This window comes from Pleurodeles waltl, chromosome 8, assembly GCF_031143425.1.
Source record: "Pleurodeles waltl isolate 20211129_DDA chromosome 8, aPleWal1.hap1.20221129, whole genome shotgun sequence".
Lineage (NCBI taxonomy): Eukaryota > Metazoa > Chordata > Amphibia > Caudata > Salamandridae > Pleurodeles > Pleurodeles waltl.
The window spans coordinates 49,353,725-49,378,330 of NC_090447.1; the positions used below are offsets into that span (position 1 = coordinate 49,353,725).

Sequence of the window (24,606 nt, forward strand, 5' to 3'; positions counted from 1 at the left end):
GGGTGCACTAATGTGAAATGCTTCTGCATGTAAAAGTGGCACTGTTTTTTTAAATTTTATTTTGAAGAGGCTTTATCATATTTTTACATGAGGTTAGTTGCATGATTTACATGTCAAACATTTTCCTCGCTCGGTTCGTGGACAAGCTCTTAGAGCCAAGCAAAGCACTTGGCTTGGATCTGACTCGACTTTCCTTGCTAACCTATTGGCTCGCTGACCTTTAATTATTGGTAATTGATTAAGGGTCTGATTTAGAACTCAGCGGACAGGTTACTCTGTCACAACAGTGACGGATAGCCCATCTGCCAAAACCTAAATCCCATTGTTTCCTATGAGATTTATATTTCATCGTATGGGATATCTGTCACCGTTGTGATGCAGGAACCCCTCTGCCAGAATCTAAATCAAGCCCTAACGAGCAGCTGGACTCCTACCAGAAGAGTGGCACACCTAACAGCGGGTCTCAATCAGTCACAGCTGGCAGTGGGCAAAGTGGCGGGGAGGGAGGAGGGTGAACAAAACAAAATACATTTAAAAAAAACTAAATTACCTTGAACCCGCTGCACAACCGCTCCTCGGGTCTCCGCTGGACTGCCGGCTCCCAGGCACAGACGACCACTCCCTCCCAATCATGCATGAGAGCAGCGTTAGGATTGGCCTGAGTGCCGGGGCTTATGCTCCCAGGCAGACTGAGAGCCCGGGCCTGCTGTCTCCATCCCGGCAACACGGGGCCAGGTTAGAGAGAGCTCAGTGTGCATGCGGACTGAGGGGAGTGCACACCACTCCCCTGGTGCTTGTCTTCCCCCATGGCTGCGCCCCTTTAAAAATAAAATGATAATAAACATTGTTTCTTATCAATCTCTTTTTTTAAAGGTTTGAAGCTGCTGCTGCTGGCTGAGAGGTTGGGGGGCACTGATCCTCCGCCCTAAGGGAGGAGCCCCGGCTGAAATGCTGCACCCTACAGACTTTCACCCAATAGGAATGGCACATGCGCAGGCCCACGCTGCTCTGCAAGGGCACGCCCTGCTGGGGGGCTCGTGCCATCCACGGGTAGCGTCGAACTTCCTCCGTGCTCTCTGTGATGGAGGGTCTGTCCGCAGAGCGAGAAGTGACACACAGTAGCCTCTAGCGCGCCCTCTGTCCATTGCCCTCTAAGATCCACGCGCGGGAAGGCCACCATGGGCCGCCAGGGCTTAATTACTCATTATATTGGATTTACGGGAAAAATGTTCGGAACAAGGGCACAAATGTCACAGCAATTTTCCCCCGGCTTGACCAGTTACCACAGGGGCTGCCCCCCAGGAAGTACGCAAACACGACGGTGTGTTTCACACCAGAGCTCTGTCATAATGGAGCCTGCCCAAGACCAGCCACACGGGAGCAACATAGAGCCCCCCTCCCATTCCTGCGGCCGCGTCAATGGCACCATGCTTCTCTGTGGGTGGGGTCGTTGGCATCATGCTTCCCTGCACATGCGGTGCCTGGCACCATGCCCCTCTGCAGGCCGGGTCACCGGCACCATGCCTCTCTGCGCATGGGGTCACCGGCACCATGCCCCTCTGCAGGCCGGGTCACCGGCACCATGCCCCTCTGTGGGTGGGGTCGTTGGCACCATGCTTCCCTGCACATGCGGTGCCTGGCACCATGCCCCTCTGCAGGCCGGGTCACCGGCACCCCGGGTCACCGGCACCATGCCTCTCCGCAGGCCAGGTCACCGGCACCATGCCCCTCTGCAGGCCGGGTCACCGGCACCATGCCTCTCTGCGCATGGGGTCACCGGCACCATGCCTCTGTGCGCATGGGGTCACCGGCACCATGCCCCTCTGCAGGCCGGGTCACCGGCACCATGCCTCTCTGCGCATGGGGTCACCGGCACCATGCCTCTCTGCGCATGGGGTCACCGGCACCATGCCTCTCTGCGCATGGGGTCACCGGCACCATGCCTCTCCGTGGGCCGGGTCACCGGCACCATGCCCCTCTGCAGGCCGGGTCACCGGCACCATGCCTCTCTGCGCATGGGGTCACCGGCACCATGCCCCTCCGCAGGCCGGGTCACCGGCACCATGCCTCTCTGCGCATGGGGTCACCGGCACCATGCCCCTCTGCAGGCCGGGTCACCGGCACCATGCCTCTCTGCGCATGGGGTCACCGGCACCATGCCCCTCCGCGGGCCGGGTCACCGGCACCATGCCCCTCTGCAGGCCGGGTCACCGGCACCATGCCTCTCTGCGCATGGGGTCACCGGCACCATGCCCCTCCGCGGGCCGGGTCACCGGCACCATACCTCTCTGCGCATGGGGTCACCGGCACCATGCCCCTCCGCGGGCCGGGTCACCGGCACCATGCCTCTCTGCGCATGGGGTCACCGGCACCATGCCCCTCTGCAGGCCGGGTCACCGGCACCATGCCTCTCTGCGCATGGGGTCACCGGCACCATGCCTCTCTGCAGGCCGGGTCACCGGCACCATGCCCCTCCGCGGGCCGGGTCACCGGCACCATGCCCCTCTGCAGGCCGGGTCACCGGCACCATGCCTCTCTGCGCATGGGGTCACCGGCACCATGCCTCTCCGCAGGCCGGGTCACCGGCACCATGCCTCTGTGCGCATGGGGTCACCGGCACCATGCCTCTCCGCGGGCCGGGTCACCGGCACCATGCCTCTCTGCGCATGGGGTCACCGGCACCATGCCCCTCCGCGGGCCGGGTCACCGGCACCATGCCCCTCTGCAGGCCGGGTCACCGGCACCATGCCTCTCTGCGCATGGGGTCACCGGCACCATGCCCCTCCGCGGGCCGGGTCACCGGCACCATGCCCCTCTGCAGGCCGGGTCACCGGCACCATGCCTCTCTGCGCATGGGGTCACCGGCACCATGCCTCTGTGCGCATGGGGTCACCGGCACCATGCCTCTCTGCGCATGGGGTCACCGGCACCATGCCTCTCTGCGCATGGGGTCACCGGCACCATGCCTCTGTGCGCATGGGGTCACCGGCACCATGCCCCTCTGCAGGCCGGGTCACCGGCACCATGCCTCTCTGCGCATGGGGTCACCGGCACCATGCCTCTCTGCGCATGGGGTCACCGGCACCATGCCTCTCCGTGGGCCGGGTCACCGGCACCATGCCCCTCTGCAGGCCGGGTCACCGGCACCATGCCTCTCTGCGCATGGGGTCACTGGCACCATGCCCCTCCGCAGGCCGGGTCACCGGCACCATGCCTCTCTGCGCATGGGGTCACCGGCACCATGCCCCTCTGCAGGCCGGGTCACCGGCACCATGCCTCTCTGCGCATGGGGTCACCGGCACCATGCCCCTCCGCGGGCCGGGTCACCGGCACCATGCCCCTCTGCAGGCCGGGTGACCGGCACCATGCCTCTCTGCGCATGGGGTCACCGGCACCATGCCCCTCCGCGGGCCGGGTCACCGGCACCATACCTCTCTGCGCATGGGGTCACCGGCACCATGCCCCTCCGCGGGCCGGGTCACCGGCACCATGCCTCTCTGCGCATGGGGTCACCGGCACCATACCCCTCTGCAGGCCGGGTCACCGGCACCATGCCTCTCTGCGCATGGGGTCACCGGCACCATGCCTCTCTGCAGGCCGGGTCACCGGCACCATGCCCCTCCGCGGGCCGGGTCACCGGCACCATGCCCCTCTGCAGGCCGGGTCACCGGCACCATGCCTCTCTGCGCATGGGGTCACCGGCACCATGCCTCTCCGCAGGCCGGGTCACCGGCACCATGCCTCTGTGCGCATGGGGTCACCGGCACCATGCCTCTCCGCGGGCCGGGTCACCGGCACCATGCCTCTCTGCGCATGGGGTCACCGGCACCATGCCCCTCCGCGGGCCGGGTCACCGGCACCATGCCCCTCTGCAGGCCGGGTCACCGGCACCATGCCTCTCTGCGCATGGGGTCACCGGCACCATGCCCCTCCGCGGGCCGGGTCACCGGCACCATGCCCCTCTGCAGGCCGGGTCACCGGCACCATGCCTCTCTGCGCATGGGGTCACCGGCACCATGCCTCTCTGCGCATGGGGTCACCGGCACCCCGGGTCACCGGCACCATGCCTCTCTGCGCATGGGGTCACCGGCACCATGCCTCTCTGCGCATGGGGTCACCGGCACCATGCCCCTCTGCGCATGGGGTCACCGGCACCCCGGGTCACCGGCACCATGCCTCTCTGCGCATGGGGTCACCGGCACCCCGGGTCACCGGCACCATGCCTCTCTGCGCATGGGGTCACCGGCACCATGCCTCTCTGCGCATGGGGTCACCGGCACCATGCCTCTCTGCGCATGGGGTCACCGGCACCCCGGGTCACCGGCACCATGCCTCTCTGCGCATGGGGTCACCGGCACCATGCCTCTCTGCGCATGGGGTCACCGGCACCATGCCGCTCTGCCTGCGCTTGGCCGCTCTTGGTTCACGTACAGAGATGCAGGTGAATGGCATCTTTCTACGGCAGAAGTCAGCGGTGTAAAATGGCAGGATTATGATTATGGTAGGATGATGCCACCATGGGCTTTGTAGCATTCTGAGTCTCCTTTTCCTAATGAGTCGCCCAAAGGTTGGGGGCCGGGGTGATAATGACCCAAACTGTCCATTCATTCACTTTCAAGGTGTCATTTACTCTCACGAGCTCTTGTTCAGGGGCCCTGGCAGTCCGTCCTCATCCATCGATCCCTCCTGTGGTTCACCGGCCAACACATCATGTGCACAACCGGTTGTATTTTGGGGTATCCCCTAACACAAGTGAACACCCCCACCCTGGAAACCTCCCTGCTCACCGACTCCTGCCCAAGGCACTGCCTCTGGCCTCAGAGCTCTGCATCAGCTCCCAGCAGCTTCTCCCTGGCAGATGCCACACCCAGCACCCTACAGCCTGCCCAGCTGCACACTACCTCGCCCCTTCCTCACTCCCTCCCATCTCTACATCCACTTCTGTTTATCTATTGTCTCCCATCTCTGCACCACCTTCTCCATTTCAACTCGTGTTCACTACCTCACATATGTCTCTCCTCTCTTTTTTAATATCTCTTAGCTCAGCTCTCTCTACCTCAGTGCCTCTCTAACTCACCTTTCACCCTACTTCCCTCATTTCCCGCTCTAAGCCTCATCGCTGCCTCAACCCCTCCCCCCTCTACCTCACTCTCTGATTAACTCATCTCTTCATTTGAACTATCCATACCTGTTTTGCCCCACTGCACTTCACTGCCCTCTCCCAGCCTTAAGATTCTCTATACTCCCTACCTCTTCCTCTACCTTTACCGTCCTCAAGCTCACATCTCTCTATATTACCTCTCTCTGCCTCAGCCTTCTGTGAATTCCACTCCACCACCCCTCTCTACACTTCCTTTTCCTGTCTCTAGTTCTCTACTTTTCACACTTATTCTAAGACATTATCTTTCGCTCTTCCTCTGTTTTTCTACCTAGTTCTTCCTCTGTTTACCTTACTGTATCTCTCTTTCTGGCTTCCTTATGTTTGCCTCATATTAGGGGTGGGCGAAATGTTTCATTCTACCTGCGGAATTGGCAGAATGTTGGTCACTCTGTGTTTCTTTTGGACGTGGAGTTCCAGCCAAAATGTTTTCCGCAAAGTTCCAGAAAATTTGAGCTGGTGAGCAGGAGTGAGATTTGGCATCCCCTAGCACAATTTTCTAATGCGGGAGCCGCAATCAGTCACGGTCAGAGTGCTGTCTCTTGAGTAGATTTGCTGCCGCTCAAGTAGATTTTCTACTTGAGCTGCAGCAAAATCAACCAGAATGGGTGGGTGCTCTTGTGTAACACATAGTTCTGTTCGTGCAGATTTTTTACCACTGCTCGCATTACTAGCACTAAGTTGCAGTGCAACAAGCGCAAACTGCATATTTTCCACTAGTTGCGGAAACTCCGCCACATCCGCCCACCCCATCTTATACCTCTCATACGTCTCCTTTCTCTCCACCATTTCTCTATCTCTCATCTTCCTGTACTTCACTGCTTTACCATTCTCTTTATCGTTCTGCCTTTCTCCTGTCTTCAGCCACCTGCCATGTTTCTTGCTCAAGAGAGTCAAAGTTCACTGTCCAGGCAGAGAACTCTATAGAAAGAGGACACAAAGAGGATCTAGGTCCAAGTACAGAAGAAATGGCTTTCCGAGGCCTGTTCAAACTCTCTTTTCCTATTTGGCTAGCAGATGCTGGGACGCTTGAACATTTGGTTGTTTTTGCATGGCCCCATTCTGAAAGTTTAACACATACTTCCACATTGTTTGCCATCTGAAGGATTTGAATTAGCTTAATATTGATAACAAATTCAGAAGTTCAAAGTTGTTCTGAACAGAGGGCCCCAAAATATGTCTTGCCCAAAGCTCACAGGATCCCCAAGATGGCACTGTGCTGCCATGCTCTGCAGACCCTCAGTCATTCAATCAACCCCTTTGGCCATGCTGCCCTCTTCTCTGGTGATGTCATTGCACCATTCGCTGTGTTATGTCGCGTGGCATGGCAACTTTGCATCCCTTTGGAACTTTTTTGGGTGCAATGACTATTTTAGGCCCCGGTTCACCACAACATGAAAGCGCATGAAGTGTTGGCCTTAACATTTATGGTGAAGATCTCCATGAGAAAAGGTCTGAGTAATTTCTGCCCAAGAGCACACTGTGAGCTATTGTTACCGTCTCCTATACATTCCGCGCTCAAAGAAAATGTGAGATGTCCTCTGGCCCAAGTTGAAGGATTTCTTCACTGCCTCGCCCATGCTATGTCGAGGGGCCCAGGTGACGTGAGACACATTTGGCGAGTCATGGCTGCTCAACCAACAACCTCCCATTGTAATTTCGCTTTTCACGTTGGAGGTGTGGCCCTAAAACTCCCAGAATGCAAAGTGGAGCTCCCTACATGGCCAGGAGGTCTGGGAGGCATTACACCCGAGAAGAGTGACCATTTGATTCCATGTCGCTAAGACACCACTTTAGCATTTTTAGACCTCAATTTTACATATGAGTGCATTCTGGGAGTTGTAGTCTTGGCTCATTCTAATGGGACCAACACACCTGATAACAATGATATGTAATGGGGTGTGCCGGTGACATGGCTCCATTTTACCCATCTGTACCTGGGACCAGTGGCTGCTATAGGCACGGGCAGTTAGCCCCCTGGCTAGACCTACCCACTCCCACGAGGCCACCGTGTGTCACACGATACCACATCCCTCCCCAGGACCAACTGGTGAGGAGCAGAGATCACACCAGGGCAGAGAAAGCGAGATGAAAACTGCTCTCTAGCGAGGATTTACAGCCGCTCTTTGGGGGCTTTGAGCAGCCGATGCCCATTAAGAGGTGTGAAAACTCCGCAGGGCACGGTGCCAGCCTTAGGAAGATTTTGTATTTTTATTTTTTTGGATGGGGCTTGGTTAGTTTAGGGGGGCACAAGAATCTCTTAGGCTGATCTCTCCCCCCCCCCCCCCCCCTCCTCCCATGGTGAAATATGTTATTCAGGTAGCGGACTGGCCTCTCCACGTGCAGGTCTTGTGCACGGCAGTGCCCCACAGGCTGGCAGAGGGCACCGTCCACACTCTGCGTGCTTAACCTCCTTCAGTTCCAGTCACGGCGCCTGCAGACAAGCAGGACACGAGATTGAGACGTGTTTTAATCCAGTCATTGGTCTGAAAGGCGAGGACGTTGGATAGCAGGACTAGGCGAAGATAAGAGAAGCAAAACCAACCAGGGGTCCACGTGTAAACAATGAATGCAAGCCCTGGGTGCTGGGGTGCACCCTGGAGCCAACGCAACATGGCACAGGCGTGAAGAGTGCGCAGAGCCACACACGGGGAAGGGCACTGAGGAGCCCGCGGAGCCGGGCACGGGGATACAGAGCCGGGCACCGGGATACAGAGCCGGGCACAGGGATACAGAGCCGGGCACCGGGATACAGAGCCGGGCACAGGGATACAGAGCCGGGCACAGGGATACAGAGCAGAGACAGAGCAGGGCACAGGGATACAGAGCCGGGCACAGGGATACAGAGCCGGGCACAGGAATACAGAGCCGGGCACAGGGATACAGAGCAGGGCACAGGGATACAGAGCCGGGCACAGGGATACAGAGCAGGGCACAGGGATACAGAGCCGGGCAGAGACAGAGCCGGGCACAGGGATACAGAGCAGGGCAGAGACAGGGCACAGGGATACAGAGCCGGGCACAGGGATACAGAGCCGGGCACAGGGATACAGAGCCGGGCAGAGCAGGGCACAGGGATACAGAGCAGGACAGAGCAGGGCACAGGGATACAGAGCCGGGCACAGGGATACAGAGCCGGGCACAGGGATACAGAGCACGGACAGAGCAGGGCACAGGGATACAGAGCCGGGCACAGGGATACAGAGCCGGGCACAGGGATACAGAGCCGGGCAGAGCAGGGCACAGGGATACAGAGCAGGACAGAGCAGGGCACAGGGATACAGAGCGGGGCACAGGGATACAGAGCAGAGACAGAGCAGGGCACAGGGATACAGAGCCGGGCACAGGGATACAGAGCCGGGCACAGGAATACAGAGCCGGGCACAGGGATACAGAGCAGGGCACAGGGATACAGAGCCGGGCACAGGGATACAGAGCCGGGCACAGGGATACAGAGCAGGGCACAGGGATACAGAGCCGGGCAGAGACAGAGCCGGGCACAGGGATACAGAGCAGGGCAGAGACAGGGCACAGGGATACAGAGCCGGGCACAGGGATACAGAGCCGGGCAGAGCAGGGCACAGGGATACAGAGCAGGACAGAGCAGGGCACAGGGATACAGAGCCGGGCACAGGGATACAGAGCCGGGCACAGGGATACAGAGCACGGACAGAGCAGGGCACAGGGATACAGAGCCGGGCACAGGGATACAGAGCCGGGCACAGGGATACAGAGCCGGGCAGAGCAGGGCACAGGGATACAGAGCAGGACAGAGCAGGGCACAGGGATACAGAGCGGGGCACAGGGATACAGAGCCGGGCACAGGGATACAGAGCACGGACAGAGCAGGGCACAGGGATACAGAGCCGGGCACAGGGATACAGAGCCGGGCACAGGGATACAGAGCCGGGCAGAGCAGGGCACAGGGATACAGAGCAGGACAGAGCAGGGCACAGGGATACAGAGCAGGACAGAGCAGGGCATAGGGATACAGAGCCGGGCACAGGGATACAGAGCCGGGCACAGGGATACAGAGCACGGGCAGAGACAGGGCACAGGGATACAGAGCCGGGCACAGGGATACAGAGCCGGGCACAGGGATACAGAGCCGGACAGAGCAGGGCACAGGGATACAGAGCACGGACAGAGCAGGGCACAGGGATACAGAGCCGGGCACAGGGATACAGAGCCGGGCAGAGACAGGGCACAGGGATACAGAGCCGGGCAGAGACAGGGCACAGGGATACAGAGCCGGGCACAGGGATACAGAGCAGGACAGAGCAGGGCACAGGGATACAGAGCCGGGCACAGGGATACAGAGCACGGACAGAGCAGGGCACAGGGATACAGAGCCGGGCAGAGACAGGGCACAGGGATACAGAGCCGGGCAGAGACAGGGCACAGGGATACAGAGCCGGGCAGAGACAGGGCACAGGGACACAGAGCCGGGCACAGGGATACAGAGCAGGACAGAGCAGGGCACAGGGATACAGAGCAGGGCAGAGACAGAGCCGGGCACGGAGGAGCCCGCAGAGCCGGGCAGAGAGGAGCAGGGCACAGGGCAGAGTCCTAGGGCCTCATTCCTACATTCACCCTTGTGTAAATCCCCCACTGAAGCCAACCCCGGCCGCTGCGCTCCTCCACGAGCCCCCCGGGCGGTGCCCCTTCTTCCACCGAGGCCCGGACTTGGGCTGCGCGCTTCTCTCCGCGCACCTGCCTCAAAGCACTAGGCGCCTGAGGGGGCTCCCAGGCCGGGGTCCGCAGTAGGGTGGAGCCTCGACTGCCTTTAATTCTGCAATAAATAAAGAGAACGCTTAGGGGGGCCGGAGGGAGGGTTCATCCTCCCCGCCACGGCCCAGTGGTCTCCGGCGCAGCACGGATCACCAGACCCGTCAGGAGGGGCCCAGGTCCGGCCCTTCAAGGCCTGTCTGGAGGGAAGCTGCCAGCGGCTCTCCTATGAATAATTCACCGCAGCCCCCGAGCCCCCCAGCCCGCCCCGGAGCTCGCAGCACCGGGGTCCCCCCTCCGACTTCTCGCTGCCCATCTCTTCTGCGCTGCGTAACGGTTCTGATCCGGCTGCCATGAAAAATTCATTATAAACGGCCCTAAAAATAGTTTCCTGAAAAAGCAGCCCTCCCCCCGAGACTCGTGAGCTGCTGGCAGTGGCCCGGCTAAAAGCTCTGGGCCTGTTGTGGGTAGGGCCCCTCAAGTGCCTTCCTGAGAGCCAAGCTCGCGAGGGGCCTGGTGTGGTCAGATCTGGCCCCTGGTGGGCCGGGTGCGGTCACGCAGAGCCCCTGGTGACACTTGTGTGGTCAGATCTGGCTCCAGGTATGGTCAGGACTAGCTCCTGCTGGTCCTAGCCCCTGGTGGTCCTCGTGTGACCAGGCCTAGCCCCTGGTGGGTCTTGTGTGGTCAGATCTGACTCCTGGTGGTTCCTGAGTGGTCAGGCCTGGCCCCTGGTGGTACTGGTGTGGTCATATCGGGTACTGGTGGGACTTGTGGGGGCTGACTTGGTCTCTTAGGAGGATATGTGGTTAGACTTAACTTCTGGTAGGCGTGGTGTGGTCAGATCTGACCACTACTGATCCTGGGGTTTTCAAGTCCCTGCAAGACCTAACATAGGCAGGTTCTGTAGGGCATCTTTCACAGTCCGGTCCCTACAGGGCCTGCTGGGATTATGATTCTCAGTAGGATGGTTGGCAGTTTGTGTTGGGCACCCTTATTGGTCAATCCCTTTCCACCCAACTGGGTCTGGTGGGGTTAGACTCCGCAGTGGCATGATATAGGCAGGTTCTGGTGGGTTGCACTGGCAGACCCAGCTTACCCAAATGTTTTCATTTACCTGGAGATCATAATATGGGCAGGTTCTGGTGGGCCCTATTGGGAGCTAAGCCCGTACTCGGAATGGTGAGGTTAGTCCCGAAGGACATAATAGCTTCTGGTGGGCCTCATATATAAACTGCCCCCTGCTGGGCCGGGTGAGGTTGGCCTCTGGTGGGCCCCACTACCAGTGCTACAAAAAGAGGACGGGGAGATTAATGGTCCAGTGTACAGCCTCCCAAATATAATGCTAACTAAAGTAAATACACTGTTCCAAAAAGACCACAAGGCAATCCTTATGTTAGAAGCAAATGCCGTGCAGGCCCCGGGGTAGGTCTCTAGCGGAGATCTGGCAGCTCTTATTGAGAGCGTCAATCTCCCGGTACGTGGATTCCTATGGAGCCGGATCCATATTGTGGGATGGTTGACTTTATATATGAATAGCCCGACAATGCAGTTTATTTGAGTAAGTGACCGGAGTCTTGTAGATTGACAGTCATTGTGACCTACATATGTAGTGAGAAGAAGTATCGAGTGATATGGTCCTGATGAAGCGTCACTGAATCCGTATGGACCACTGATCACTCATTCAGAAGGGGTGTAGGGCACTTCCCTTCCCTCCTTCTTTGGTGTGATTCGGAGAGTGTATGAGCATGATCTCATTTCCAACTCTCCTTTATGTTTTAACCTTGGTCAAGACCATTCCTTGATCAATAAAATGATGATGATGGTCTTGGTTTTGAGCCAGTTTTAGATTTCAGCTCTCCTACTCTTTGTGTGCTCTTAGGTTGACATTGTTTACTATATTTCTTACCTCAGCACAATAACACTGAGAAAAGATCACCAGCAAAGAGCCCCCTGTATGGGGCGCCCGTCAGACATTGCAGCGCCAGTCTGAGGGGAGCAGGCCCAATGATGAAGCATGATGTCCAATTGGATGTGTGAGGGCATTTGCTTCTAACATAAGGATTGCCTTGAGGTCTTTTTGGAACAGTGTATTTACTTTAGTGGGCCCCACTAGCAGTCAGGCACCTGCTGAATTTGGTGTAGCCAGGTCTGGTCCCTGGTTGACCTGGTGGAGTTAGGATCTGGTGGAGCCTGCTGGTAGTTAGTGGACCTAGTGTAGTTAGGCCTAAAATGGGCCACTTGTAGTGAGGCCCAATCTGGGCCTGTTGCGGTAATGTCTCTAGTCGGCTGGCAGCCAGGCCCTGGATGGGCCTGGTGTGGCTAGGTCTGGCCTTGGTGGGTCTGGTGAAGTTAGTGTCTGAAGAGCCCCTCTGCTGGGTCAGGTGTTGTTAGGCCTCTGTTGGCCTCTCTGCAGCAAGACCCCTGACAGTGGTAGGCAGTACACATACTGGACCTCTGGAAGAAGGCGCTGTTATGTTGCACAGGCCTTTCCCAATACTTAGTCATTCACAGTGAAAACAATGACATGCTGCCTCAATGAATGCTGAGCACACATTGCATACTTTCAAGTTAGTCATTTCCATGTTTGAGTAACTCATCCAGTCTTTGCATCTTGGTAGGTATTATTCCTAATTTTAAAGGCACAAACAGGGCTACGAGTACCAGAATGCCAGGACAAAACCAGGCCTGGATGGACAACTCCTACATGGAATCAGGAAAAAGGTTTATTTTCTCAAATAATTAAGAACCACAGAGTAATTGCTGAGCATACTGTAGCTGATAGACTTCTAAGCACTCGTGCTGAGTCTGTGGCAAGCCCCATCTTGAACAACTCTCTAATTGCAGCATCCCTCTCCCATTAACTCAAGACTTCATTCATCAGTTCTGGTTAGAAGCCAACTGTTGACCATGTCAAACTGCAGGTGTGCCAGGTCTTGAATCCACCACTTGTCTCTGTTTTGTACAACGCAACACCTCTTCTCTTTTTCTCTCACTCTTGTAGGTTCTTAATTTACTGCAGAAATAACCAGCAGGTTTGCCACCATCAGAGCCTGCTCAGTCACATGCACATTAGTCTTGGATTACACTTATTTATTACGGGACCAGCAGGCAGTGGTGGCTTGTGGGAGGGAAAACGGGCGGGGCAGCGCTGCGCAGAGCTTGGCATGGCATGGGGGGAGAAATAAAATAAAATAATCTTAAAAAAACAAAAAAACTCATCTTCATGCCGCGCTGCTCCACTGCTCCATCCCCGAGTGCAGGCACGGGCTCCCAGCTTGCCCTGCGGCCAATCCTGACGCTGCTCAGAGCAGCGTCAGGATTTGCTGGGAGCGCCCAGCCAGGGCGCTCCCACGCAGACTGGGAGCCTGTGCATGCTCTCCAGCCCAGCAACTGAGCCTGAGACGGCCGGCCGTACATACATTTGCAGTGAGCACAGTGCACTACCCTCATCCTCGTCACAGTCCGTGGCCCCACCCCTTTTAATACAGAACAATAATGAGCATAGTTTATTATCATTCTGTATTAAAGGGTTTGCAGCTGCTGCTGCTGGCAGGGGTGACACTCCTCCACCCTAGCGGAGGAGCGGCCCCTGCCAGCAGGCCACCCACCGCTGGAGCCTGCTCAGGCACATGCACAATAGTCTCGGGTTACACTTATTACGGGACCAGCAGGCCAGCCACCGCCGGAGCCTGCTCAGTCACATGCACAATAGTCTCAGGTTACACTTATTACGGGACCAGCAGGCCAGCCACCACTGGAGCCTGCTCAGGCACATGCACAATAGTCTCAGGTTACACTTATTACGGGACCAGCAGGCCAGCCACCGCCGGAGCCTGCTTAGTCACATGCACAATAGAGTCTGGCATTACTCTTATTTATTACGGGACCAGCAGGCCAGCCACCACTGGAGCCTGCTCAGTTACATGCACAATAGTCTCAGGTTACACTTATTTATTACGGGACCAGCAGGCCAGCCACCACTGGAGCCTGCTCAGTCACATGCACAATAGTCTCAGGTTACACTTATTTATTACGGGACCAGCAGGCCAGCCACCACTGGAGCCTGCTCAGTCACATGCACAATAGTCTCAGGTTACACTTATTTATTACGGGACCAGCAGGCCAGCCACCGCCGGAGCCTGCTTAGTCACATGCACAATAGAGTCTGGCATTACTCTTATTTATTACAGGACCAGCAGGCCAGCCACCGCCGGAGCCTGCTCATTCATGTGCACAGTAGGGTCTCGGATTACAGGTATTTATTGGGTGACAAGTAGGCCAGCCACCGCTGGAACCTGCTCAGTCATGTGTACGGTAGAATCTCGGATTACACTTATTTACTGCAGAACCAGCAGGCCAGCCACCGCCGGAGCCTGCTCAGTCAGTGGAATAACGAAACTTGAGGGGCCCCCTGCAAAGTATAAGGAGGGGCCCCTCTAAACTCCATCAGGAGGTCTCAGGCCAGGTACTGAGCTGTGGGGCCTTCTGAAGCTTGGGGCCCCCCTGTACCGCAGTGGCTGCGGGGGTCTTTGTTACGTTACTGTGCTCACTCGCATGCATAATAGAGTCTCGGATAACACTTATTACTGCAGAACCAGCAGGCCAGACACCTCCAGAGCCTGCTCAGTCACATGCACAGTAGAGTCTTGGATAACACTTATTACTGCAGAACCAGCAGGCCAGACACCCCCAGAGCCTGCTCAGTCACATGCACAGTAGAGTCTTGGATAACACTTATTACTGCAGAACCAGCAGGCCAGACACCCCCAGAGCCTGCTCAGTCACATGCACAGTAGAGTCTTGGATAACACTTATTACTGCAGAACCAGCAGGCCAGACACCCCCAGAGCCTGCTCAGTCACATGTACAGTAGAGAATCAGATACACTTATTTATTGGGGGACCAGCAGGCCAGACACCGCTGGAGCCTGCTCAGTCACATGCACAATAGAGTCTCGGATTACACTTATTTACTGCAGAATCAGCAGGACAGGCACCGCCGAAGCCCGCTCAGTTACATGCACAATAGTCTCGCGTTACACTTATTTATTATGAGCCCAGCAGGCCAGACACCGCCGGAGCCTGCTTAGTCAAATGCACAGTAGAGTCTCGGATTCCACTTATTTACTTCAGAACCAGCAGGCCAGACACCACCGGAACCTGCTTTTTCACATGCACAGTAGAGTCTCAGATTACACGTATTTACTGCAGAACCAGCAGGCCAGCCACCACCAAAGCAGTAGAGTCTTGGATTACACTTATTTATTGGGGGACCAGCAGGCCAGCCACCACTGGAGCCTGCTCAGTCACATCCACATAGAGTCTCAGATTACATTTATTTACTTCAGAACCAGCAGGCCACCTACCGCTGGAGCCTGCTCAGTCACATCCACAATAGAGTCTCAGATTACATTTATTTACTGCAGAATCCACAGGCCAGCAATCGACAAAGCCTGCTCAGTCAAATGCACAATAGAGTCTCGGATTACATTTATTTACTGCAGAACCAGCAGGCCAGCCACCGCCGAAGTATGCTCAGTCATGTGCACAGTAGAGTCTCGGATTACACTTATTTACTTCAGAACCATCAGGCTAGCTACCACTGGAGTCTGCTAAATCACATGCACAATAGTCTTGGATTACACTTATTTATTACGGGCCCAGCAGGCCTGCCACCTCTGGAGCCTGCTCAGTCATGTGCACAGTAGAGTCTTGGATTACACTTTTTTATTGGGGGACCAGCAGGCCAGACCCCACCGGAGCCTGCTCAATCACATCCACAATAGAGTCTTGGATTAGTGCAGAATCAGCAGGCCAGCCACAGCCAAAGCCTGCTCAGTCACATGCACAATAAAGTCTCGGATTACACCTATTTACTGCAGAATCAGCAGACGAGCCACCGCTGAAACCTGCTCAGTTACATGCACAGTAGCGTCATGGATTACACTAATGTACTGCAGAGCCAGCAGGCCAGCCACCAATGGAGCCTGCTCAGTCACATGCACAGTAGAGTCTCGCGCTACACTTATTACTGCAGAACCAGCAGGCCAGCCACCGCTGGAGCCTGCTCATTCACATGTACAGTAGAGTTGCGGATTACACTTATTTACTGCAGATCCAGCAGGCCAGCCACCCCCAGAGCCTGATCAGTCATATACACAGTAGAGTCTTGGATTACTCTTATTTATTGGGGGACCAGCAGGCCAGCCACTGCCGAAGCCTGCTTAGTCAAATGCACAGTAGAGTCTCCGATTCCACTTATTTACTTCAGAGCCAGCAGGCCAGCCACCATCACTAGTGGATCACTTCAATGAAGCTCACCCTGAAGATCGCATCTTCACCTTTTGTGGTCTTCTACGTATCAAACCGCATCCTAGAGGGGGCAATCTACCACTACGACTTCGTCAGGAAGAAAGTTGTTTAATTATCCTTTATGATACAATGGCTGTTTTTCCTCGCATTTCGCGGCTAAAATTAGTAACATGGAATAGTTGTTGTGTTATTGGTTGTTCAGGACACCCTTAAGAGGCTCAATATGTATCTTTATCCCTTGAGAAAGCCCAGGTGAATGCACCCCTTTGGGCGAAACACGTGTCGGCTGGTTGAATGTTCATTCTGTCCTATGATCTAATTAATCAAGTACAATATGGAATTGATCTTTCTCTTCTGAATAAATTTCAATTTGAAAAACTCTTGGAATTTGTTTTTCGAATATTTCAAGGAACCCTCAAGAACAATTGGCAATTGGGTGCTTTAATGTCATTGTTACAAGTGGGAACCTACCATATATCAGTTAGTTTACAGCCACCGCTGGAGCCTGCTCAGTCACATGCACAGAGAGTTTCAGATTATTTACTACAGAACCAGCAGGCCAGACACCGCTGGAGCGTGCTCAGTCATGTGCACAGTAGAGTCTCGGATTACACTCATTTATTGGGGGACCATCAGGCCAGCCACCGCCGGAGCCTGCTCAGTTACATGCACAGTAGAGTCTCGAATGACACTTATTTGTTGAGGGACAAACAGGTCACCCACATCACTAATAACATTATCTAATAATTGTGACTCTGCTGTGGGCTGTGTGGACTGGAAGTAATTAAACAACTTACGTCTCTGCCCAATCTTCTATAAGCAATTAACTGACAATGGATAAAACCTTTGCCAATGTGCAGGACATGTTGCATATCTGTCAACCTAACAAATGTTGTGGATGAACTCTTTTTTTGCTGGTATTCAGTCATCTAACAAACAAAATGCCTCAATAAACTTTAGTGGAGTCATACACGTTTTAAAACTTCGGCTCCCGCCAAAAAAGTGTGTGTAGTCTATTCACCTTAAAGGGTTCACATTCATACACACTTTATAAGGACCACAAGCTTGAGTCAACAAGTTGAAAGGTATGCATTGCCACTGATATGAAAACCATAAGCTAATCCCTATGGACAACCTATGGTAAATTACACTACACACATTGCTAAGATGATCTTAAGGGTGTGTAAGTTTAGAGACATGCTTACAGTCACACTTTGAATTGGAACATGTCTGAGTGGGTCACACTTGCGTGGTACATTCCTGCACGGAGTACAATGAGTCCAAGTCTACAGGAAAGTGCTACAGTTACACATCTATGCCTTTCAAATCTCATATTTACATATAATGTTTGTACAGCAGTGTAAGACACTTGTTTAATGTGGGCGTATGCTTAGCCATTCACAAGTGGATAATCTATTGTGAACAGAAGTACTGATTTGTTCTCCTATAATTTTGGCAATAGACTTTGACATTAAAAGAGGGCCTACCTTGTAATGTCCGCCTCCAACCTACACCAGGTGCACTTAGCTTTTATCTTGTTTGAGAAGCCGTACAACTTGCACACAAATATTTACTAGTACGTAAACGATCAACTATATTACTATCGCCATACACAGGTATACTTGATACCAGCTCATACCCTATGTTCGTTCTGTTTAACGTGTCCTGAGTAATGTAATATGTGAGGTCATAAGCGGTGTATGACAGTTCACTAAACTAAAACTGGGGCACTTCTGTGGTTATTGGTCTATGTTTTGTAGCCATAACTGAAATTAACAGTGTTTTTTCAGCAAATTTCTTTTTTTTCAAATATGCTAAGATCCCATTACCAAACCTGTTAATAATACCACTTAAACCTTTGTTTTTTAAGTGAATTTGTGTTTTTTGACATATGTTACTATCTCCTTGTGCAATATAGCTGTAACATAACTTTAACCTTTGTTTCTTTCAGTGAATTTCTGTGTTTTTTCATATTCTAAATTAAGGTTTTTTCAGACTAACCCTGTGTTCATGACTAACGCTTGGCCAGGCCTTACACCTGACCCTCTTAGGGTGGCCAACCTCCCCTCCATGCACAGACTTCCACCCTGCACAGTCGGGGTTGGATGCAGGGCCGGGGCTCTGCCCGGCCTCCGCATCCAACCTAGACATGAGGATGGCTACAGAGGCTGTCCATAGACCAAGCCCTGTGCCCAACCATCAATGGGCAGTCAACACCCGTTTCTCACTGCCTAGGCCATGCACAGTAAGGTGGTAGGCTGTAGGGCCTTGCCTCTGGCCAGGCCCTGCACCTAACCCTCCATGGGTGGCCAACACCAGTTGTGCATGATTAAATACCAAGTGCAGTGGTGATCACAGGGCATGGCCTCTGGTCACACCCTGAAGCCAACTGTGTACGGCCTGATAACTCCATTGCATATGACCCTTCAATGTTTTTTAATGCATTTTTGGAACTGCAAATCCTCAAATCCTTGGAGGGTTACTGGATCATCCTAGGTTTCGAGGAGCCATAATCCACACTGGAGGGCCTCACTGGAATCCGGCAATGCAAATGTTGATCCGCAGATCCAGCAACAAAATGTTACTTTGTTTAAAAAAAAATAAACACAGGCAGGGTACATTTTGGATCCTCAATATGGGCCTGGGGGTGAGGTATGCACACCTTCCCCCTTAATCCCATTTCATGTTAGCTTTCAGGACTCGGAAACTGAGTCCTTGAGTCCTGTAATGGCAACCACAAAGTTTTCTTCTGATATTGTGGCCCGCAAATCAGATGAGAAAGCAAAACTCCCTCAGACAATAGGATTTCTTTAATGTTTGAATTTTTTGACTGCTGATTCTTTGAGGATCTTATTGCCTATGTAGTTATATTTGTTGAACCCCTTTGTGCCCACACAAAGCACCTTTTTCAATATAAAATTCTCAAAATCTACTGAACAGATTTACACCAAACAAAGCAAATGCACTTCCTTGAATAAAGTTCTATCTCTAGCTCCATTGAAAATTTTGCGTAATTTCTTTCACTCATTTTTTCTGTATCACAAAGCAAAACATTCTATGGGAGTTAACATAAGACGCTACACTTTTGGGGCTCCCCTTTTTCTTTGTCACTGCTGATGATCAACAGAAAACTTTCCATGAGGAAACCAAAGTGGATGAAGCTAATTAATAGAAAATTTTGTGCAGATACACCAAAGCTATTAAGAACACAAAAAATGCCATTCCTGGGGAAACTCAAAGCAAATTTATAATTTTTATTAATTTATTAAAATGTTTTGGTTTTTTTTGCAGCTTTTACACAGCATGAACCTGGCCCAAAGGCATTGTAGCACTTTACATGAGTGCCAGTTACATTACACAAGGTCAGATTTGCTTTTTTCCTTAGCGACAGGGAGATTTAGGGCCAGATATACTACAAACTGGTCGCAAAATACTGGTTGTACTTTGCGACCAGTATTTTTGCAACCAGTGTGGGAATTTGCAAACCAACCTATGCACTGACAGATCGATTCGCAAATTACCAATTCCTAGTGGGTCACAATTTGACCTACTTCATTAATATTAATGAGGTAGGTCACAGATTGTGACACACTAGGAATTGCAGCTATCCCAGGAATGGTGGCCTGCTGAGGTCACAGACCACTATGTCTGTGATTGAATTTAAATACAGCATATTTTTAAATGTAACCCATTTCCCTTAAAAGAAATTGGAATGTGCCTGAAGGAAAAAAAAAGATGAATGTTTTACGACTGGAATTTGGCTGCAAAACATTAATACATACAATAATACAGACCACTGCAATTCTATACTTGGAAAGGACATCCTAACACACCACTTCTAAATACCAAATGGTTATTTGGTCACAAACCCAAACTACAGTTCAGTAACTTTTTACTGAATCATAATTTGTGGTTTGCACATAGGAAAAGGCAAATCAGACCATCGCAAAATTCTTCGCACATCTGGTCCTAAGTGATTTGCCCAGAATCACAGGATGGTGAGACGACGCACAAATGCTAAACTGGTTCCCCAGTTCCAAAATCTGCAGCTTTGGCTATAATGCCACATCATCTATTTAGATATATATTCAGTGAAAAAAGTCCAGCCCCCGGTGAGCGCCCTAGCCCATTATTTCACCCGGCGCCCAACTCACTGCAGAAGACCAACCCCCACAGCCTACAGCCTGCACAATGGCTGTTGGCAACAAAGTCTGGTCTATGACCAGACCCCTTCTCATTTGTTTAAATGTAAATTTTGACTTACGGGGGGGCCCTTTGGGACTCCCCCACACGGTCTTTGGGCCATGTTCCACATTACCAGTATCAATATCACAGTACCTCACTGGGGGCTTTAATTGGCATGGGTGTACCATGTGCTGCTACTGCAGTTCCAGGGTTGGCCAAAGTGCCTGAACCCCAGCCAGGTCTGAACCCAAATCCCCCTGGGTGCAAAACCCATGTTCAAGATCTTTGGTCATGCGCACCTGGGGATTGGCCACAGAGCTTAAACCAGACAGACTCTGCCGCTAATTCCCCACTGGTGCCCAAACCCATTGCGGGTGCCCAACCTCTTTCCAGGTCCTGCACCACCCAACCCCTGTGGGTGCCCAATCTCCAGAAAGGCTCTGCTCCAGCCACCTGTGGGTACCCAACCCCCTTGCTGTGCTTGGCATTTAGCTGTGAACAGCACTGGCTCTGCGGCCTCCAACCATGCTCTGTTCTCAACTCCCTGTATGTGTTTAACCCCAGTGGTGACCAATTCCCCACTGCACACAGCCTTCAGCCATGTGCAGCGGTGGTTGGCCCTGAGCCCAACCCTCTGCAAGGAGCCAACCCCCTATGTAAGATCTACAACTAATGGTGTTTCCTGCCGGGTCTGGTCTATGAACCACACCTTCTCTTTAAAAAAAAATATGATACTGCAGTACCTGATGATAATGATACCACAGTACCGCCACCAGTACCTCAGTACCACAGGTGGGTACCTCACTTGCTGGTCCTGCAGATCTGTGACCCAAACTAAGTTTCTTTTTTAATTTGGACTTATGGGGGTGGGTGGTCTTTGGGCCTCACATGGCCTTCAGGCTCAGGGTATTGCAGTCCTGTCCCCTAATGTGGCTTTTGATTTTTTTTCAGGCCTCTGAGTCCCTGACTCCTGTAATATCTGCCACAATATATTCCCTGTGTTGTGGCCAGTCAATCAGGATCCACCCATCCACTTTGAATGGGCCAATCGGAGCATATATGGACATAAATGGAGTAGATATCTCTTACATTTTACCAGTGTTAAACCTATCACGCCCAACCCAAGCATCTTTTTAAATGCTAATTTATCTAAAAAAGCTGAACGGATTTACACCAAATAAATTAAAACATGCATTCTGAGTAAAGGTCTAACTTTTTTCCAAATATGGTGTAATTCCACTCAGACTTTTTTTCTGTATCGGAAAGCAAACTATTCCATCGGAATTCACATAAGAAAATGTATGTTGTGGCCTCCCCCCCCTTTCCCATTTTTCTTGGCTCCCACTTGACGGATCGGTACAAAGAGTTTAATTAAGGAGCCCAAGTGGATGAACATTTTTTGGGAAAATTTTGTGTAGGATTGTCAAATATTGCCAAAGTTATTAAAGTACAAAAAATGCTAGTTCCGCCAGGATAACATCTACCCCAAAGCAAAAACGTGCATGTAATTTGAAAAATATATACCACAAAACATCTCTGGGTTCCGCTGACATTACAAACCAATCAGCCTTTAGCTTCGTGGTTTATATCACCGGAACACCTCAGTAGCAATATTGGACCATATTACACAGTTACCTATTATGTATCATATATACTTATACATTTATACTTTGCTCTTTTTTCTTGCCATTGGCTAAGGAGTGTACTGAGCATGGTAAGGTTATGAGTTATGAGGCGTGTTATGCGTTGCACTGTGATTTTCAGGGCTTTTTCAGTTTTGCGTTAGCTGGAACATAACTATGTTGTTCATTGAAATTCATTATTTTTATGCAGCATCCCGTTCACCTCCCATGTACCTATTCTAGTTACTGTATAGATCACAATGGTAGTTTTGTTGGTATCTTGCTCTTGTATCGTTTTATATCAGAGTTTTATTTTTGATTCCTCTAGAATGTTCAATCAATCAATCAATCATTGAATTTATAAAATCGCTCTACGTACCCGTGAGGGTTTCAAGGCGCTGGGGGGGCTGTTGTTACTGATCGAAGAGCCAGGCCTTGAGGAGTCGTCTGAAGGTGAGTAGGTCTTGGGTCTGTCGTAGGTTGGTAGGGAGGGTGTTCCAGGTTTTGGCGGCGAGGTATGAGAAGGATCTGCAGCCGGAGGTCTTTCTTCGGATGCGGGGAACGACGGCGAGGGCGAGGTTAGTGGAGCGGAGCTGACGGGTGGGTGTGTAGAAGCTGAGTATGTTGTTCAGGTAGGCTGGTCCGGTGTCGTGGAGTGCTTTGTGAGCGTGGGTAAGAAGCTTGAAAGTGATCCTCTTGTCCACGGGGAGCCAGTGGAGGTTTCTCAGGTGGTGGGAGATGTGGCTGTGGCGGGGTACGTCGAGGATCAGCCGGGCGGAGGCGTTTTGGATGCATTGGAGGCGAAGTAGGTCTTTTGCTGGGATGCCTGTGTAGAGTGCGTTGCCGTAGTCTAGCCTGCTGCTGACGAGGGCCTGTGTCACCGTTCTTTTGTTTCTGTCGAGATCCACTTGTAGATCCTGCGGAGCATGCGGAGGGTGTTGTAGCAGGAGGAGGAAACTGCGTTGACCTGTTTAGACAGGGTGAGGGAGGAGTCGAGGACGAAGCCCAGGTTGCGAGCGTGGTCAGTCGGTGTCGGTGGGGTTCCTAGTGCGGTGGGCCACAAGGAGTCGGCCCAGGTGGAGGGGGTGGGTCCGAGGATGAGGACCTCCGTTTTGTCCGAATCAAGTTTCAGGCGGCTGCTTCTCATCCATTCGGCGATGGATTTCATTCCCTCGTGGAGGTTGGTTCTGGCGGTGCGCTGGTCTTTGGTGAGTGAGAGGATGAGCTGGGTGTCGTCGGCGTAAGTGAGAATGTTGAGGTTGTGTTGTCGGGCCACTTGTGCGAGGGGGGCATGTAGATGTTTAGTGATCCGAGTCCCTTCAGGTATAATAATTATTTAAAGTCTCTGCCTAAGTAGTCCAAGAGGGGCATCTTTATTTTCTGCTGGCCCTTTCTTTGTCTTGGGTGAAATTAGAGAGTTTTCCATCCCTAACACCCACCGCAGTCTGTCCAACCATTTGTTTTCAGTGGGTACTGCCAGCTGCTGTCGGCTCTAAGGGTATATTTTGGTCGATGGTCTGTCCTGGATTATCACATCCCAGCCACCCACCAGCCCAGGTCCTGTAAGCTCTTCAATTATTTGTTGCATCTCCTTCCAAAAAGGTTGCAACTGAGGTCAAGGCCAGATGATGACTGTAAGGTTCCCCGCTTCACCACACCCTCTCCAACAATTCCCTCCTTTCTGGTTCATTGCCAGTCATAAGGAGTATCATGCCACCTGGATAGCAGTTTCATCGTTGTCTCCATCCCACTCAAGTGGATGGTGAAATTGATTGGGTAAGAATGTCATTCCATTGTTCTTCATATGTCAATATCTGTAGTTCTTGTTCTGGCAACAGGTAGAGCTGCGGGTCCCTCTGTGTTGTTGGCTACAAAGAGACTTCCTGTTGGTGTCCCCCACTCAATGTATGGTCCATCATGCACCAACCCTTTTCTGTTTCTCTTCTGCTCTTGTGTACTAGGAAGTACTTGGTAGCTACATGGTAATATGTAAGAAGGTTGGAAGCCTCAAATCCACACTGTGATTCTTTCAATGTGCCCTGTCCTCCACCTATTCTTTCATTATTGCTCTGTCCGATAAAGTCAAAAACTAATACTGGAGTTCAGCTAAACAGTCTTTGGGAATATGCAGGGTTATTGTTTACCATAGATATAATATTCTCAGGAAGATGGACATTTTAATGGCAGCTACTCTGCACAATAAGGAAAGTATTCTGTGATGCTAGATGCCTAATTCAACTTTAACCAGACTCCTTAATTACTGAAGGTTGATTTCTCTGACCTAGCCAGGTCTATGCCCAAGTATCAAACTGACTTTTCAGTCCATTTAAATGGGGCCATACTTTGTACTTCTAAAACTAAGTATTTTGAGGATCGAAATGTTTAGAACTTCCAATTTGTTTAAGTTGATTTTGACCCATGACACCTCTTGTTAGGCCCTCAGTTCTTGCATTAGGTGTGGGAGTGAGGTAAGGGGTCAGTCAAGGAAAGCAGAATATACTCCATAAACACTCAGAGCTTAGTTACTTGCACACATAATGTTATCCCTTTTTTATTGCATTTAGTCCAATTGTCTGGGCCAGGGGCTCTTGTGTAAGCGCAA

At 52.3% G+C, this 24,606-nt stretch overlaps 1 protein-coding gene across 1 annotated transcript; it reads left to right on the top strand.

Moving 5' to 3' along the window:
* Window positions 1-7,727: 7,727 nt before the first annotated feature.
* On the top strand, window positions 7,728-9,731 carry LOC138249383 (filaggrin-2-like). The gene has a single exon (XM_069203344.1). The coding sequence runs from the start codon at window positions 7,728-7,730 to the stop codon at window positions 9,729-9,731; it is 2,004 nt and encodes a 667-aa protein (XP_069059445.1).
* Window positions 9,732-24,606: the final 14,875 nt, after the last annotated feature.